Genomic DNA, 17,415 nt, shown 5'->3' with positions numbered 1-17,415 from the left:
GGATATAATTCAAGGTCTGTTGAGATCCATTCCATTTGAATATAGCTCCCTCTCCCTCCCTCCCAACATGTCCACTAGAACAATAAGAAAGAAATTACCTGGAATTTGTCTGTACTATTTTTAAACAGACCAAGAAATTCTCAATTCCCTTAGTCTGTTTTCTAACCTAGCAAATCCAAAGCTCTCCATCCTTCCGTGGCTAATATTTAATCCACGTTAGTTTCATATCAAATAAAGTCATTGGAAATACTACAAATACGTGTGGGTGACAAATGAACTGATGCAGAAAACATAACTTTGAATCTCCTGACTTTTACGCAATTAAAATATCAACTTAATTGTTGGATCTGTGTAGCTTCTCTCATTTTAATATGTAAATCAGTCTCTATTACTCTGTAGCTCAAAGAATGTGTTACTCCACTTACTTGATTAGACTGGGAATTGCTGGTCCTGCTGTCACTATGTTTACACTTCAGTGACAAGTTTGCACATCAAATTCACATAATGCAATGTCATCAACTTACTCATCAAATATAAACTTCTTAAATACAGCCGCTGCTCTAGAATACTGAAGCAGCCTTATTTCGCTTCATTTACAGCCCCTAAAAAATCAGAGTAAGTGAAAAGAAAAATTTGGAACATAACTGGAAAACAGTATTTCCCAGGAGAAACAGCTTCCCACAGAGAAACAGGTAGGTAAACCAGAAAAACAGCCCAGGCAAAAAGTTATCCTTTGGCTTCTGAATGTTAGTTGCACATGTTCCACCTTTAAAATGTGGAACGAGTAGACATACTTTATTTCTCAGTCTCCACACATTCACTCCACCTCATTTGGGATTCAGTGTTAAGGAGTCCCTATTTATTCTGTGAAGACAGTTAGATTTCAGCTCCCGGCCACATATACTTACCTGGAAATGTAAACGAGGACTCCAGAGAAAAACAGCAAATTCAGTAATTTTTTTTCCTGTTATTAAGCTGCCATAAGAAGAATACCACCCTTTTGGATAGTATTGAGAGGGAAACTGTAAGTAAGTTCAGTATTTTCCCATTCCTGTCATCGTTCCTGACTCTCACAAACATCCCCAACCAAGTGGACGCTCACCTTGCCAGCACAAGGCTTTTCACGACATTCCTGGTAAACTTGATGCACCTTGCAAGGTTCCTTGACTAGATTTCCACCGCTCTCTGCTGCTCACAAAGGCACCAAGCTTTAATTTCGAGGCGAAACAACACAATGACAAAATGCAGGGCAGAGATCTGAGGCTCTCCCCTGACGACCGGCTCTGCCACGCCGGCAGGCTGGTTTTTCTAGTGTCAGGGAAATCGTGTCAGCCTGAATTTGAGACATCAGCACAAGCCTTTCTTCTCAATCCCGCTGATGAATGAAAGAGCATTTTCAATTGCGTACATCCAGAGGCCTTATGGCACACTGGTCCTAATCAAAAGCTGCTCTGTGATGCAAACTGCTGTAAGAGGCAGCTCATACCACAACCTCGCAGGATCCAAAGGGCAGCTACAGATAATAATGCATTTCCTTCCCTTCAGGTGAAATGCTGGACTGGAGAGACATAGTGGGAGCATCCTGACTGCTACACAGACACCAAGAAGGCAATGACCAAATAACGAGAGCTTGACTCAAATACCCAAGCAGGAAAACACAACTGTCAAAGTTTACCAAGACCCATAAAGCTCAACAGCCCGTTGACTTGTTTCTGGTTGATAGAGAAACCACCAGCACAGAGGGATATAAAAGAACTAGAAGGACGAAGAACAGCTATGGCCACAAAGGGTGCTATCTGCAATGTGGCAATTTCCATACGGTACAAATTTGATGGTGTTTTACAGGCAGCTGGCAGGTGGGAAGGGTTAAAAAACAGGAGGAGGAAGGTTTCGGGTCCTTCCGCTACCCATTGACTTTCTCCTTGCAAAGGCTCTGGACTGCCCCTGGTTACAGATGGAGGAACACAGCTGCTTCTGGGGACTCGAAGGGACGTGCCTGGTAGTCAGAGCAATTAATCCTCATGGTCACTTCATGTTTCTCACCTACTGATGGACTGGGAACTACAAACTCAAGTCAGCAGGCTTAAAAATACTGTTTCTATCAACGATTCTCCTCTAAAGCCACATACAGAGTAAGACAGGAGAAGACAGACACTCCCTGTCAGCCCAGGTTTTCCATATATTTTCTCTTGGCTTGTCTGGTCCCAGAAGCTACCTCTAACCTTTCCACCAAGACTTTTGCTACCTCTAACCTTCCCGTCTACCTCGGCAAAGGTGATCTCTTCCTTCCCAGATGTGACAGCACAACTTCACTGCATCAGTGCTGAATAAGGAAAACACACCTGCCCAGAAAAGAGGTATTTTCTTGTGGTGCTACTCATTTCTGTTATATCCAGATTCAAGGCAGGATCTCTAAGCCCAGAGACCCTTCCCTTGGGAGCCTCCTTCCTCATATTGCTAGAGAAAAAACTGTAGATACCCTCACAGTTCAGTGTTTAAATTTGGTCCCCCTCATCTCATATGCTTTTTTATTTTCATTTTCATTTCCATTTCCTCCTCCCTCCCACCTTATTTTACTAATTCCTTCTTGGTAAAGTGGTTTTATTTTCTCTGGAGCAAGGCTTCTACTTCTACTAAGTATTTTGTAATCAACTTCTACATAGCGCCTAGCAAGAGTGTAGGACATGCTTTAGGAAAAAAAAAAAAACAAACAAAACACCACCCTTGCAGGATTCACTGGAGGTACATGGAGGTATTATGCAGGTTCACAGGCTGTCTCTTACAAAAGCAGAAAGACTGAGGCCTCCAAGAACTCCACACATGAACTGGGTGGAAAATAGGGGCCAGGAAGAAAACGTGCAGCTCTTCTACTCTTTATGAAGGCTCAGTACCGTCTGGGCAGTAACCTTTGACTGACACTGAGTTTTACACATTCAGTAGCTACAACTGAACTACATTACAGGATTTATTACAAACCTCTGGCTCCCTGCACGGCAGACGGAGTCTGAAAGTCCCAGCAACGTCTCACTGGGTCTCACCGCCACCTCCCATCACAGCTTCACAAGAAGCTGCAGGCTTCAGGCATCCCTGGGGGTTTGTTCAGTCAGCAACCCCTGTCTGCCCGCTCGTGTCCCGTGCACGCAGATTAAGTCGTGCTCAGGAGCAAGTCTCTCTGGTTGTTTAACAGACTCGTGGCACGCTGCCACAGGCAGGGCACACTGTCTTCAACATATTCAGTGCCGCATGACTTCATATCTGTGTTATCTCCAAAAAAACTTGGGAATTGATCTGGATGACAAATGCTATGTATGATAAAAGCAACTTTTTTTTTTAACCTGGGAACATTTCCTTCAGCTCTCTTGAGGTACTGCACTTTCATTCAAGGCAGGAAGCCTGGTTCTTTATAGGTGTCTGTGCTGATCTCAGTAGTGCAGAGCACTCACCATCAAAGGCCACGCTGTTGCTGAATCAGGACACATGAAAGCTTCATGTTATTTTCCCCTTGTGGCTAGACTGCCCAAATCTACGGACACCACTGCAATGCAAAAGGGTTTTATAGACTCTGCCCACCGACGACTGTGACACTGTCAATACTGACGTACAGGAGGTCCCAGCTTGGCTATAGTCTTTTAAGAAAACAGGTACATTTAGAAGCCTCACCTCATTACATATAGTGCTGGGCTGGGACAAAGGGATAGGGATGACAAAGAAGGAAATCAACGTAAGCTCTGTTTAAACTACCAGCTTATTCCCAGTCTTAATATACTATTTAGGTCCCAGACCGGACTGAATGTCTTGCACTAGAGAAACTAGCATCATAAAAACAATAATGGCAATTACTAACTGAGGGGATTGTCCCCAGGAGGCGCGGCTCTTCAGCTGCAGGGTCAGCACGGGAAGGCAGGCAGCTCAGAGTGGGTCAGGTAAAGCAGCTCCCAAGGACTGCTGCTAATAACACTTGTCCTGTGTGCTACTTTCCATATCGTTTGTGTTCTGCACATTAAAGCTGTGCAACATTTTGGATACAGGTAGCAGTAGGGGATGACTTCTTGCCCCATCAAGAACATGTGGCCATCTCTGGAGTAAAAGAGGACAGAACTTCATCAGTGCACAGCAAAACACCGGAGGCAAAGACAAGTTATTAATAAATTTCAGATAAAATTGGGATATGCAGAAAGCAATTACTTTCATTGAAATGCATGCAGGCAAAGGCTAACACCCTGCTCTTCCCAAACATCCCTTAACATTTGAAGAGAGCAAATGCCCTGGACCTGCAGTTTAGAAGGGCAATTCCTTCAACACAAACTGAAGGGGAATGGGTATGTTAAACACTACCGAGAGAAGTGTCACCTAATGAATCCTTCCTCTGCTTTAGGAAGAGGCATTACGTGACTGAGGAAGAGCTGCCCTCTGTGCGCTCACCTGGTCCAGCCTTGTTTGGCCAGCAAGACGCTAGAAGCCATCAGCGCAAAGCAAGATATGGGTGCTGCGCTAGCACACACACACACCCACCAGCAACAAAGGTCACCGAAAAATCCTTCTCAGGGAGACTCGGGTTTCATTTGCAGGTGCAGCCCTCATCATGTGTGGATTTCCTATACACAGATGGTAGGAAGCAAGGCAAGGCTTCCAAGCACCAACAGCTCAGCCAACTGTGGATGGAGAATGGCAACTTTTAAATTCCATCTGCTCCTTTTTTGTCACCTTCTGTACTCAGAAACACATTCATCAGAAGCATAGGCACGCTGGGACAGTGACAAATTTTACCATCTCTGGCTTGTCACTTAAAAAAGATTGGATTATTTTAATATTAATTCATTACCCAATTTAATTCCAATTAATTACTTTTTTAGAAGGCCCTGACATGGCAGTGATGCTGGAGACAGTCTCTGCTGAACACCAGATGTAGCATAATTTTTAGGGTGAAACACCTGCCTTACCAGTCCTTCATCAAGAATTCCCTTTTCCTCCTTTTCCCTAACAAGAGAAAAAGGATACTGAAATCACTGAGATGGATGAGCAGCTTGCCTTTTTGGGTGGGATTATGTTCAGGAGAATAGTTCACTTCCAAAATTCTCCACAGATGGTTGAAATCGGAGTTGATTTCCCCATCCTTTTTCCTGGTAGGGGTGCCAGCCTGTCTCTCAACGGAAAGAATATTAAAAGCACTTTTCCTCTTTTTCACAGGGAGAGGCTGCATGGAAGAAGGGAATGCTCTACTGTACCTACAGAACAGCAATAAATCATGAGAGCTCATGGAAAATTTGCATTACTGCATTCTTTAATCAGGACCCAGCTTCCATGGGTCATCCCATTGTTACCATCAAACATACAACTTTTAAGACAAGAATGTAAATGGAAATAATCAGCACCTGAAGTATTCTCATTTCTACCTGTGCTTTGCTACAATACCCAAGTCATTACATCTGTCAGCTCCCCATTAGCTGCCACCTACCTATTTGCTTGCAACCAAGATTGAAGTCCATCTCTAGCAGCGTCAGAAAAGTAAAATCAAGAGGTCCACCAGGACCAGACAAGACAAAAAAGGAAGATCTAAACAGAAATGGCCTGGAGAGAAACAGGAAAAGCTATGGAGCTGGAAGAAAAAAAGCAGAAGATGCAGCCTGAAATACAAGAAGGTGTGAGCGGGGAAAGGTGTGAGGAGTATGGGAAAGAGAAATGCAGAACTGGAACAGATGCCAAGTCCGAACAGCGATGACCTGCACCACCTTTCCAAAGCTGTGACAACCTGCGGCCCCATCTCAGAGACAGGAGGACTCGGAGCATCTCCCCACATGGCAGCCTGACCTTGGTGCACTCTCCTCTTACACAACCCAGACCTGGGCAGCCACCGGGAACGAAACAAAACACCCATAAAGTTCCAGCCCGTTCCCGTAATGCGGCTGTTGCAGATCTGCCCCATTAATACCGCGCAACCCCGTGTGCAAATTTATACTTTGAAAAAAGGACAGCACGCTGTTATAGCTCACATTGCTCAAACCTCTCCTTTGCAGTAGCGCCGGTACCAATTTTAACAGAGACTATTACGGCATAAAGGAGAGAAAAGGACCACTGAACTACGTGGCGAGTTGCCAGGTTGTGCTGCAGCCTCCAGTGGTTACGCTCAAAGAGATTTAAAGTCCAGCATAACCTTGATTTTTAATAGAGTCACATTTAATGAGCTTTAACGTCCACAGTAATAATTTTCTTATTACCTATCCAGGAGTCGGAACCACGATCAGAAAAAACGTGCTGCACTCCAGTCCAACGCACGAATTTAATAATGGCCAATACATTATTCTCAAAAGCATCAACATCATTGTCCTTAATGCCTTTTTTTGGTTGGTATAATTACAATTCTCTGAACTTTAAGTGTGATTGTTGCAGATGACATAAGCTTGCTGAACACAGCAAACCTGCCTGGCTAGAGGCCACCCAAATCTGTCACCCCTGCCAATAAGCCATTCAGGGTGTACGGCAAAATGGGACGATAAAAATCTTACACTTACCTCTATCTGTCAAAGGGCAAAATGCAATCTTACACACGACCTTTGTTGTCTTCCCAGCTTTTATCCACACTTTTCCTACTCTGTCTTTGGTCTCCTTTCATCCCATCCAACTCCGACATGAGGGACCTCCCACCTCAACAGCTCAGTGCCGAGTTTGCCTGCTGTGTGTGTCATGAGTGAGATGGATAAACAGACATATGGGTACTGCAGCTGACAGAAAGGGGTGCAAGAAAAATTCCAATTCTTGTTATTTTGGTACAGAAACAGTTCCACAAACCTCACTGAAACCTGCTCCCTTTTTACACACAATAAACCTCCCTCCCTGAGGCCGCCAACTGCGCAGTGACAAACAGAGCAGAGGGAGTTTCTGCCACATGCTCCCCATTTCACACCTTGAAAACACACTAAAAGGCGAGGCATATGGCAGCCGTTCCTATAGGCAGAGCTGTTGAGATCTTAAGAAAACAGCAAAAGCTGGATCTTCCATTTCCCAACCGGAGAGAGAGAGGGTAAGTCTTCTAGCCACGCAAATCCACGTTGTTAAACCACTCCTGGAACAGCTGCTGCATCACCACGGATGCTGCGTGAGCCAAGCAGGACGGACTCAATGCAAAAACGGACGCAGCTCGCACGGAACACTTGATGAGCTGTCCCCTAACCCGCCGGGAGCTCTGCCCTGCCCCAGCAAAGAGGCCAAACCTGACATTCATCTGGCAATTGAAAGCCAGCTTAGATACGCTGCTAACCTTGCAGTCAGGGCCGTAACATCCTCCGCATCTTTGGCACATCCTAATACACAGAGTCTTCATCATCAAACCATATTGCTGAATGCTCCCACAGCAGAAAGGAGGGTTTAGGAGCATTTACGGCAATGTTCCTCGTGCATGACAGTGATGCAGGCAAGTACAGAAAACACAAGAAAAAAAAATAATGATCTTTCCACATAACCTGGCTTACTATACATATGCCTTGGTCTAAGAGTCATGCACAGGGCTCTTCCATCCCTCACTTACAGCCCTTTTTCACATTCTGTTTACATGAACCACTTCCATATGCTCTTATAGGCACTCTGAGCATGCAAAGGGCCCTCCCGTGACTGTGATAAATGACACTAAAGTATTTCCCACCCTGCTAGGCTCTGCAACTGATGACCTCTCCCAATTGAGTGGTGACCAGAAGTCAGAATGATGTAGCACTGGACTGGGGTAAAACGAAAAAAAAAAAAAAGCATCACGTACATGAGAGGCTGGAAACACCCCGAAATGTAGTGAGCTGTTTGTTTTCCTGTCAGAATCAAAGGCAGAAGAGAAAATAGCTTTAAAAATGCATCTCTTATAAGCTAAAGACAAACCTGGTAACATCTCAGCACAGAAGTGCCTCACAAACAGCTAAAAGCAACTGCGTGAAAGGCAGCAGAATAGTAATTATGAATAGCAAATCACAGGAGGCATACGTGAGAAATGCATTCCTCCAGTAGAAACAGTCTAATTACCGTAGATGATACCCCAGAGGTTCATTCATCAGCGTCACGGACACAGAGTTGACCTCACCTCTGTATCCTCTCTGCCCTTGACCAACACTCTCCTCCCCAGGCTCGAGGGGCACTGTCAGCCGCGCGGACCTGCAGCGTTAGATGTGCTGGGCTACTCGGGGACATAACAACAGACAAGGGCGTTGGGCAGCAGCATCTGCTGTAATTTAAAAATCAGTACATTTCAAATTCAAATTGCAATCCTCAAGAACTGCTCAAGTCTCACAGGGTCTTAGACTGAAAGCTCCTACGGGCAAAGGCACCCTTCCTTAAACGTTCTGGATGCGTTCAACGCTTACGCATTTGTTAAAGCATCCACTAACAACACTGACAAACTGTCATCATACCTCCAACATCCAGTCAGCTCTTCACTTCATAAACCACGCCATCTACACTTCTCACCATCATATTTTTAAGGCTATATAGAACCATAACCCACCAGGAGATGCCGGAACAAACACGTTCTGAGTAGTAATAAAGCACTATTTTTTGAGCAATGGGAAAACAAGCAAGCTACTTTCAGAGAATTTTGGTGTCATAACAGCATGGAATATTTTCTTCTGTGTATTTTCTTTAAACCAGGGCTCTGTCATTTTGTGGGTCTCAAGTCTGCAGTACACATGGCCTTCGAGGAAAGCTCTGCCCTCTTAGCCTCATCCAAGGGAGAATTCTGACCTCCTGCCACTGACCGTGTACGTGCTTGCTGGAACACAACAGGTTAGCTCCACATGGGCCTTCAGCTCTCTTTTATTCTGCCCTTCTCTAACAAAAATGTTTTGAGGGCAAGACACATGCAAGAGAGCTACAGCAGTAAGATCTCTCGGGCTCTGCAGCGTGCCTCGACTCTGCTTGGTCCCCTCACAGCACTGTAGGTGACGGGTCACGTTTTATTGATATCCTTACCTTGATTTACAAAGTCTGAAAGAATGTCTGGAGGTGTTGACTTTGGGGTTGTGGTACTAAAAAGTCTCGTTCAGGCAAGTGAGGAGAAGACAGACTGTACTGGAGGAGAGCCACAGACTCTGTGAAATGTATTTAGCTTGGTGAAAGATGTACTCTATTTTCATGGAGTATTGAATGCAGCTGTGATTAATGGGGCACATACACACTGATAAACAATATTAATTTGTTTTAAGCCAGGTCTGAAAAGATTTCAACCACTTGCTTCCCTGCAGCTATGAAAGTTATTTCCTGCTGTCTATACTACCTCAAGGGCTAAACTAGCCCTGAAAGGAAGGAAATATTTCCTTTTATTCCATCGATAGCACCAGTCTGGGAAGGCTGTTGTACAAGTACTTCATTTATCATGAGCAAATGACATGGATTATTATTATTTATTCTTACCACCTACCCTCTGTACCAAACTGCCACAGGATTGCCACCGCACATTCACTCTCTCCTGCATCAACCCAGCTTTTTTAATTTTCCTCATAACCGTTCCATCAAGCACACTGTCTGCAATGTCTCCATCTGCTTCTGCAATTCCTCTGGCAGTAAGAATAAGTAAGTGCATCTTCATAATCAGAAGCCAGCAGCCTACCTGCAACTTCTTGTGGTGACTGAAAACTCCCAACTCCTTCCAGATTTCCAGGGATGGAGCCGCCTCCTTCAAGCACCCTCACCAGCTCCCTCAGCCTTTCACACTCCTCCTGGAGCTGCTGCTGCTCCTCCTTGCGCTGCTGCTTGGCCAAGCTCGCCGGGTTCATGCTGAAATGGAGAACTTTGGTTCTGCTGGGGTCATAGTCACCCTGCGTGGCAGAAACAACAGAAGCAGATTAAGTAACTGATCCAACGTCCAAGTCCACCTAAGCTGTACCACTCTTTGTGTGAAGAAAAAAAATGATGTCACTTATGCAGTGATAATGTTTTATTCCAGCAGATGAAGTCAGCCAAACACAATATTGCTTCTCCTTCTCTTGCTATTACCTCTTTGGGGAAAAAAAAAAAAAAAAAACCAACAAAAAAAACCAAAAAAGAAAAACAAAAAAGAAAAACCCCACTCAACAGAGCTTGCTCCCTGGCTGACACCTCCACAGTTAAATTTAACTTCAGAAATGAAGTTTTATAGCTGTATTTTAAATCTCTTGATAGCAGGAGATTATAATGAACACACAGCTACACCCTTAAACTACAGCAGGACACCCAGTACCAGCCTAATTTATTACTCATACGAGCCAGTAATGGCCATATGACTTCAATGGTGGAGTCATTAGCAAGTTGTACCAGCTCATCCCAAGAAAATGAGCACGTATTTAGTTTTATACTTTTTTCTTAGAAGTGAGTTGCATTTATAGCAGTTTAAATAGTCAGTCAAGTCCTAAGATAGCAAATTAATATTCTTCCAAAGTGAGAGGAAAACACTGATGTTACATTTGTGATTTCAGAGAGACAATTTTCATATAAACTACAGGAAACCTCACGATCGTAAACGTAGTAAAGCATGAGCTAATGCTGGCTTCCACGGCACTCTGCCCAGCTGAAACCCTATAGCAGTGCCGCCATAAAAAGGCATTTTATATGGTAATATTTTTCCTTCAATTAAATCTCAGGACCTAAAGTGATTTTGTAAACATTAATTAACCCTCAAGAGCAGCATGAGGTAGGTATTATCCCAATTTTATCATTTCATTTCCATTAAAGACGTGCTAGAACTTTATGTGGGTTTTTCTCATGCAAACCAGAGCAGAGACTGAGCAACTTCATCCTTAATTGCTGGTCACTGCTGGCAAGAGACCTCAGAAAATCCCATTCCCAAACATTTTTTATTGAAAATACTCCATCCACATACTGTAAAGCACCTCTGCCCACAGCAGGGAGCGAACTGCTGAAACTCGCCGCCCCAGAGCCTGGCAGCAGATGCAGCACTGGTTCAAAAATGGGTTTGACAAATTAATGGACAACAGCTCTGTCGCTGGACCCGGCCAGGAGAGCGCAGGGGCTCATCCTCCAGCATCTCTGGCTGCTGGGAGAGTGCTGGGGAGCGTGGCCAAGTTTGTGGGCTCTCCCAAAAGAGCATCTTCCACCAGCGCAGTCAGAGATGCTCTTCTGGGCTGGATGGACTACAGTAAGGGCCAGCTGGGCACTTTTTGTGCTCGCTTTTTATGCTTGCTACATCTCACAGCTGTTCCAGTGCTCTCTTGCAGGAACCATACCAAAATTCTCCCTTAAAACCTGACTTTCTAGATGTTAGCTGGGCAGAAGGAGTTGGAAGAGGTGTGCTCAGCCGCAGAGACGCAGGTGCCTGTGAGCAGTGACAGGGTCTGGGTCCAGCGACACAGCCAGTGACGCACAGGGGCTGCGGTGCTCAGGGGCGGCTCCCCCTTCGCCAGCTGGGTCCCAGGGCCACGCCAGGCAGATGGGCCCCATCGCAGGAGAAAAGCAGCCAAATCAGAGGCTGGCAAGACGCTGGCAGTTATGTAGGCAAAGGGGAAGTGGAATTTAGAGCTGGGAGAAGACGTGAAGCTGGAAAGTGCTTCCAAAGAGCATGGGGTTCATGTGCTGGTGAATACGAGGTTAATACCCTCTTGCATCTACCACAAAAGTATAAGTTAAAACTCCACAACTGGAAACCTTGAATTCCAGCGTGACTGGCATGGAAACCATCAACATACCTGGAAACCAGCAGATGCTCTCACTGCTGTGTTTCCCAGAGAATAAAACCAAGGAAGTATGGTTGTTCCTCATAAGCCCTCTAAGAAACCAATATGGTGCTCCTTGTAAGAAATCAGTTTAACCACATGAGTCCATCTGAGCAGAAGAGACAGTCACTATTTCACAGTGAAAATACAAGTTAAAAACAAAGGGAGATCACATCTGTATCTGTATGTCCCAGACTAAGAGGTGGTGGGAGGAACTCCCTAACACAGGAGGATGTGGGAACCCCCAAAGAGCTGCCCTGGTCCAAGGATCTCACTCCAGAGACAGAGGGAAACTTAAGGCATGGAAACCTTGGGTACCCTTCCTAGCTGTTGCATTTCTCGCAGTTGGAGTACGTGGTCCTCCAGTCCTCGGCCACGTACTGGGCAGGTGATGCATGCTCTCAAACTTCCCAAGTGCCACGGTGCTCAGGAGACCTACAGGAACACCTCGGAGCGCAGCACTGTCCTGCAGCCCCACCACAACGAGGCTTTGTGACCCCATTTCCACAGAGAGGGTGAGACAAACTGCCTAGACCTGATAGACCATTAGGACCAAAAGAAGAAATAGTCCCGCTGATAGCTTTTGCCAGGAGAAACTTAGGAGAGAACTGAAGGACCAGGACTCCATGCAGCAGCTCGGAAACGCTGAACAGAGGGAGTATGACGACAGCTGTAACATCAGCTTATTAGACAGATTCTCCCCAGCAACACCCTGGCATTTACAAACCTGTTTCTGCACCCGGCTATCTCACTTCTCGTGCTATTTGCATTTCAGGATTCTTCCAGAGAGGTCAGGGCACTCCTCGCTCTCCTGTTTGCCTTTCAAGGGAAGAGATCCAACCCCGAAGTTTGCAATGGAGTTTACACTGGCTGGCAAAAGGCTGCTCTTAAGGTCAGAGCTGCGGAGCTTGCTTCTCCCTGCGCAGCCCAGTACCAGGGTATTTCTGACAAGCTGCGAAGGGTGGCTCTGGCCCCGGTCTCCCTCGCCGGCTGCAGCACCAAGGTCAGGCAGAGATTGCACCTCCTCACCCCAGCTGCCGCCACCGCTTTGGCTCCAGCGCAGAGCGCAGAGATCTCCTGCGCTTTAACACTGCACCATCGCTGCAGACGCTCACGCAAAGGCAGGAGACAGCAGAAGGATCTCAGTGAGGAGGAAAGTCGTGCAAACTTGGAGACTGCTGCTGCCTTCCTGCCAGGACCGCTTTAACTCCTGCTGCACTACTCTGTTTATTTTGCAGGTTATTTACTCTTTAAAAACATCTCTCTGGCCTTTCTATAAAGCCCTGCCATGAAGCTGCAGTGCTTTGGGTCTTATAGCTCTTTCAGCTCATTTATCCTCTCCTTTTATAACATGCCCCCTTGAAAAATCATGCTCTAAAACTCAGCACTAGGACTAGGCACTCAGCCTTAATTTTGGGGCTCACCAGCGCTCCTGAGCACGTCAGTCTGAAGCTACACTGAAACAGGTAAATCTCTTAAAAACTCACTGTGATACGAAGGCTGTGGCAGAACCCGTCTCATTTAACATTTCTGGGAGATCACTAACATAGTTGCTATGCCATTCACATTTTTGGGCTCAGGGCAGTAGCTTTCTCTTTATTCTACACAGCATACACCAAAACAGCACATTTCTCCCTACAGCTAAAATATTAGTGCTGCTGGTTTATATTACAGTAATGCCTAAAGAGTGAGACAGGGATCCCAGTGTGCTAGGTCCTGTACAAACCCCACAAGAAATTACCACGTGAAGCCCCCAAAACAGACAACAGAGCCTGAAGACGCAATATGTGAGGGGTGCAGAGGTATGGACAGATGCAGTCTCCAGTCGGCGGCTCCTTAGCAGCACCGTGGCAGAAATGAAATGAAAGCATGTGTTCAGAGATCACCTTCCTCATCATCAAACTGTACAGTGGCACCAAGCCGAGTGTTACTTAAGTCTCCAGGAAATTCACTGAAATCCTACGGATTTTCAAATAAACGCAGGAAGCTTTCCATGGAAACGGTGCAGACCAGAGCAAATTTCTAACGCAAGGGATCAGTTGCATGTGTATGTAATAGCAAACAGCTGAAACAGCATCACAACTTCAACCATTTGGAGTGTTTTCCCAAATTTCTACAGGTTGGGAGCGACTAAGGTTGGCTCTAGGAAGAGTCATGGCTGGAAACTGCTAAATACAACAGACAGCAAAGCAGCGTTAAAATTTCACTAGCGTTTGAAGGAAATGAAACCCTAATGCTGGTAAGAAACCAGTGACTGAAGAAAGCAAACAACCTCTGCCTGGAATCCCTTTAGCTCTGGAAAACGTAAATTACTGGTTTTCTCTGTCAACTGCTCTTCCCCCCACAATAAATAAGTCTTACTGATCAGAATTTTGTCCTTTCAGCTCTGCAAGAGAAGCCTGGAAAATGGTGCTTTGGGCATTGGGAGAGAACATCTAAATCAGATTTGCCCATTTAGAAAATAGTTTCTAATCTAGGGCCACCGATGAGGAAGACCAAACAGTGGCATTTGAAAGGCGTGGTACAGAAGAGATGGCCACACTCTTTGAATAGTAGCTGGGACTCCAGAACAACTGTGCGCGAACAGCTCCAGATGCTGCTTCTGTGCTGAACCGACATACACAAGGAGATACTGCTTAACAGAGTGAAAAAGCATCTCGCAGCAAATAGTAATGTATCCCTCATTTCTCCAAGAAGCACAAAAAGTGTGCTTCAGATTTGGAAACAGCCTAAATGCGAGAATCGACCAAATCCACTTAAGCTCATGGTGCCTTTCTATAGAAATACGAGACATTTGAGGGATGCAATCACTATATGACCTACACACAGCCCCGTTGCTGGAAAGCCACCCTGTCCCTGGCTCATGCAGTAGATAATTTGGTAGATCGTTCTGCTCATCAGCACATCATGGTCAGTGTCTCAGGGAGCAAAGATGATACACTACTGCTAGTTTCTCAGCAGCACCTCCTCTTTACCCCTATTTTCCCCAATACTTTAAAAATTGGCAACTGTAGAGTTGCTGAAGAGTAAATAACTTGGACTAGAGAGAACTGCTGGCGTTCATTGACTCTTCTTTCAAGGAATAACATTGAGCCAGTAATTCAGATTTGTCAGAAAAATGTACACAGCACTTCAATTTAGGAGGAAGTAATAAATGCCTTGATTGATTGTAACCAAGTCTGGTTGACACTTAGCAGTACAGTGAATTATTCATTCCTGGAAAGCAAGATGCTAACTAGCTGATTTGGTGTTTAAGGCAGCAAAACCATTTCTGTGCTCTCAGAAGGGCACCGGACATTTTACAGAGATGATTTGTTGACTGCACATGTTAATAATGCTCCACAATTTGTGAAATAATGTTGTCTTAGCGCATTATCCTCAGCTGTCCATACACATGCCCCAGGGCACGCACAAGGGAAACTCTGATAGACCACAGAGAAGAACCATCCCACCACTTGTGTCCCCATCGCGCAGTCATTAACTGAGACAGCCACCGCAGATGCAACACACAAATATTGTCTTAATACAATGTGTTCTAAGCACACACTGCAACATGGCAGAACTATTTAGTAAGAGCCTGGCTAGCAATAAACTTTCTGACAACAGACTATGGAAAAGAGAATTTGCCACCGGGCCAATTTGCTGCTTAGAAGAGAGGTACAAGCTCAAGTCAGATGCTGCTGTCTTCCTTCTGACTTCCATCTTCCAGCTTGAAAAAAAAACCGCCCCGAGGAGATAATTGTGCTGATGCTACGCGTCACTTTTTTTAAAACTATACTATCGACAAACAGTCAGTATGTTGGTCTACATGTTGAAATTACAGCTCAAAAACTTCCTCAGTAATCTCCCCATTAGAGAAGAATCAGTCAAGTGACGAAGCAATGAATGAAGACAGGATTGCTTTAATCTCTGAAAACCAAGAACTTTTCCTTTAGAAGAGGAGTTGTTTAGAAGAACAATGAAAGCTACCAGTGACAGCACCTTGAAAAGGGCTGAACTTATTCTGGCATTTTTCCTCCTGGTTGTTTGAAAACTGCACAGTCCCAATTCGGGGATGTCTTTCTCTCTCTACTCGACTCACTTTCACAGGTAAGAATAAAGTACTTAAAACCACGTGGACTACTTTACATTTGATGAAACGTTCAGTGCTTAACAACTCCATTTAAGATCTATTCATCTACTGCAGATATTTCTAATCAGAAGGTAGAATGGGTAGCAAGGGGAATAGTCTCAACTGTTGTGAATACGTTTATCTAACATCACTAATGAAATTAAAGAAGTTCATACGTCCCAAGTAGGCAATGACTGTCAGGATACAATATCAGCAAGCACCGTCAAGGATTTTCAACTGACTTCACATCCTCATAGGCTCCTCCTGTTCAATGCACTTGAAAGCCAAGTCGTCAAAACCCATAGATGAGGCCGACCTGCGCTTCAGAGCCTTATTCTTTCAGTCTTGATGTCTATCAACCTTAAAAGATTGTGATTTCAGAGCAGCACAATAAATTCTGGCGGAGCATATGGACAGCTGAGTTTAATTGCTGCTTGCTTGCAACACAACAGATTGTGCTTGCCCCTGCTGAGAAAAGGCTGACGATTGGAAGCTCTTCAAGGAAAGGACCATTTCTTCTCTGTGCAACTCCCGCCACCCAAATACAAGCAATACATACTTCTGCTTTCTTAGCTAAGGAATCTGTTTCCATGCTGACTTCTTAAGACAAAAATCTCCAACGTTTCCAGACTGGGACGCATTATTCAGTACCGGGAAAATTAAACAGAAACAATCTAAGGAGCTTAGTAGATTGTATCAACTTTAAAGAAATAATAAGCCAGTAGTATATCCGAAACAAAGACTGCATCTATCTGTAGGAGACAGATGGGAAAGTTTCTTAAATATAGGTATAACACATAAAGCATTAACTGGAGGGTTGGTGAAAGGGGAGTGTTTGAAAAGCATCCAACTGGCCAGGGAATGCTCTTGCTTCCATTTGCTACCTCTTGTAGGCAAAAAGTAGCTTACACTGTGAATACTAACACACGGTGGATAACTGGGTATATGCACACGGTTAATGTTTGAAATGGAACTTCTGAACTCTTGAGCAGAAGATGCTACCTGCTCACTGCAAGCACAGCCTTGTTTTAAATTTTGGACTAAACAAAAAGGCACATCCTGAATCTTCCAAAGATAGAGACAAATGAGACTGCTTAGGAGGCTGATCAGAAGCTGATCAATGATTCAGACTATTCTGATAGGGAAAACCAGGGGTTTGGGGTTCCAGAAAGAAAGGTCATGCCAAAAAGAGGGATTCACAAAAACAGAAGTGGTCTCAGAAAGAGGGCGGGGAGGGGCCTTTGCAGAGGGCCTGCAAAGAAGAAGGTGAAGATCCTGGCTGGAGGAAAGATGCTGGAAGTGGAGGAAGACCCCTGAGATCAGAGAGATGCGTAGTGATGAAGGCCAGGGGATGCCCAGGGGCCTTGGCCACTAAGGACCGTGACTGGTGACTGCGAGCGGACAGGACTTTCTGCCCAACCTTCCCGCATCAGCAGCTATCTGCCCACAGGGAAAGGATGTCGAGCCTGAGAGAAGGCAGCACCGAGGTGGAGGACTGAACAAACAAGTCTGTGAAAAAAACAAAGTGGGCTAAAATGTCTGATTTCATTGGTTCTAAAATAAACCCCAGTGTCCAGATCTACCAGGAGCTGCTCTTTCCTCTGTCTCACCCATGACTGTCACCTG

General features: G+C 45.1%; 1 protein-coding gene across 1 annotated transcript in view; it reads right to left on the bottom strand.

Annotated features, from left to right (window-relative positions):
• MAD1L1 (mitotic arrest deficient 1 like 1) overlaps nt 1-17,415 on the bottom strand; it is a 366,820-nt gene that overhangs the window by 115,173 nt on the left and 234,232 nt on the right. Inside the window, exon 16 of the mRNA XM_086760107.1 lies at nt 9,581-9,788. Within this exon, the coding sequence (XP_086616233.1) occupies nt 9,581-9,788 (208 nt within the window). The remainder of the gene's footprint in view (nt 1-9,580; nt 9,789-17,415) is intronic.

Source organism: Chlamydotis macqueenii, chromosome 15, assembly GCF_036417535.1.
Source record: "Chlamydotis macqueenii isolate bChlMac1 chromosome 15, bChlMac1.mat, whole genome shotgun sequence".
NCBI classification, from domain to species: domain Eukaryota; kingdom Metazoa; phylum Chordata; class Aves; order Otidiformes; family Otididae; genus Chlamydotis; species Chlamydotis macqueenii.
Note: the sequence above shows the minus strand (reverse complement) of the source record. Positions and strands in the feature narration are given on the sequence as shown.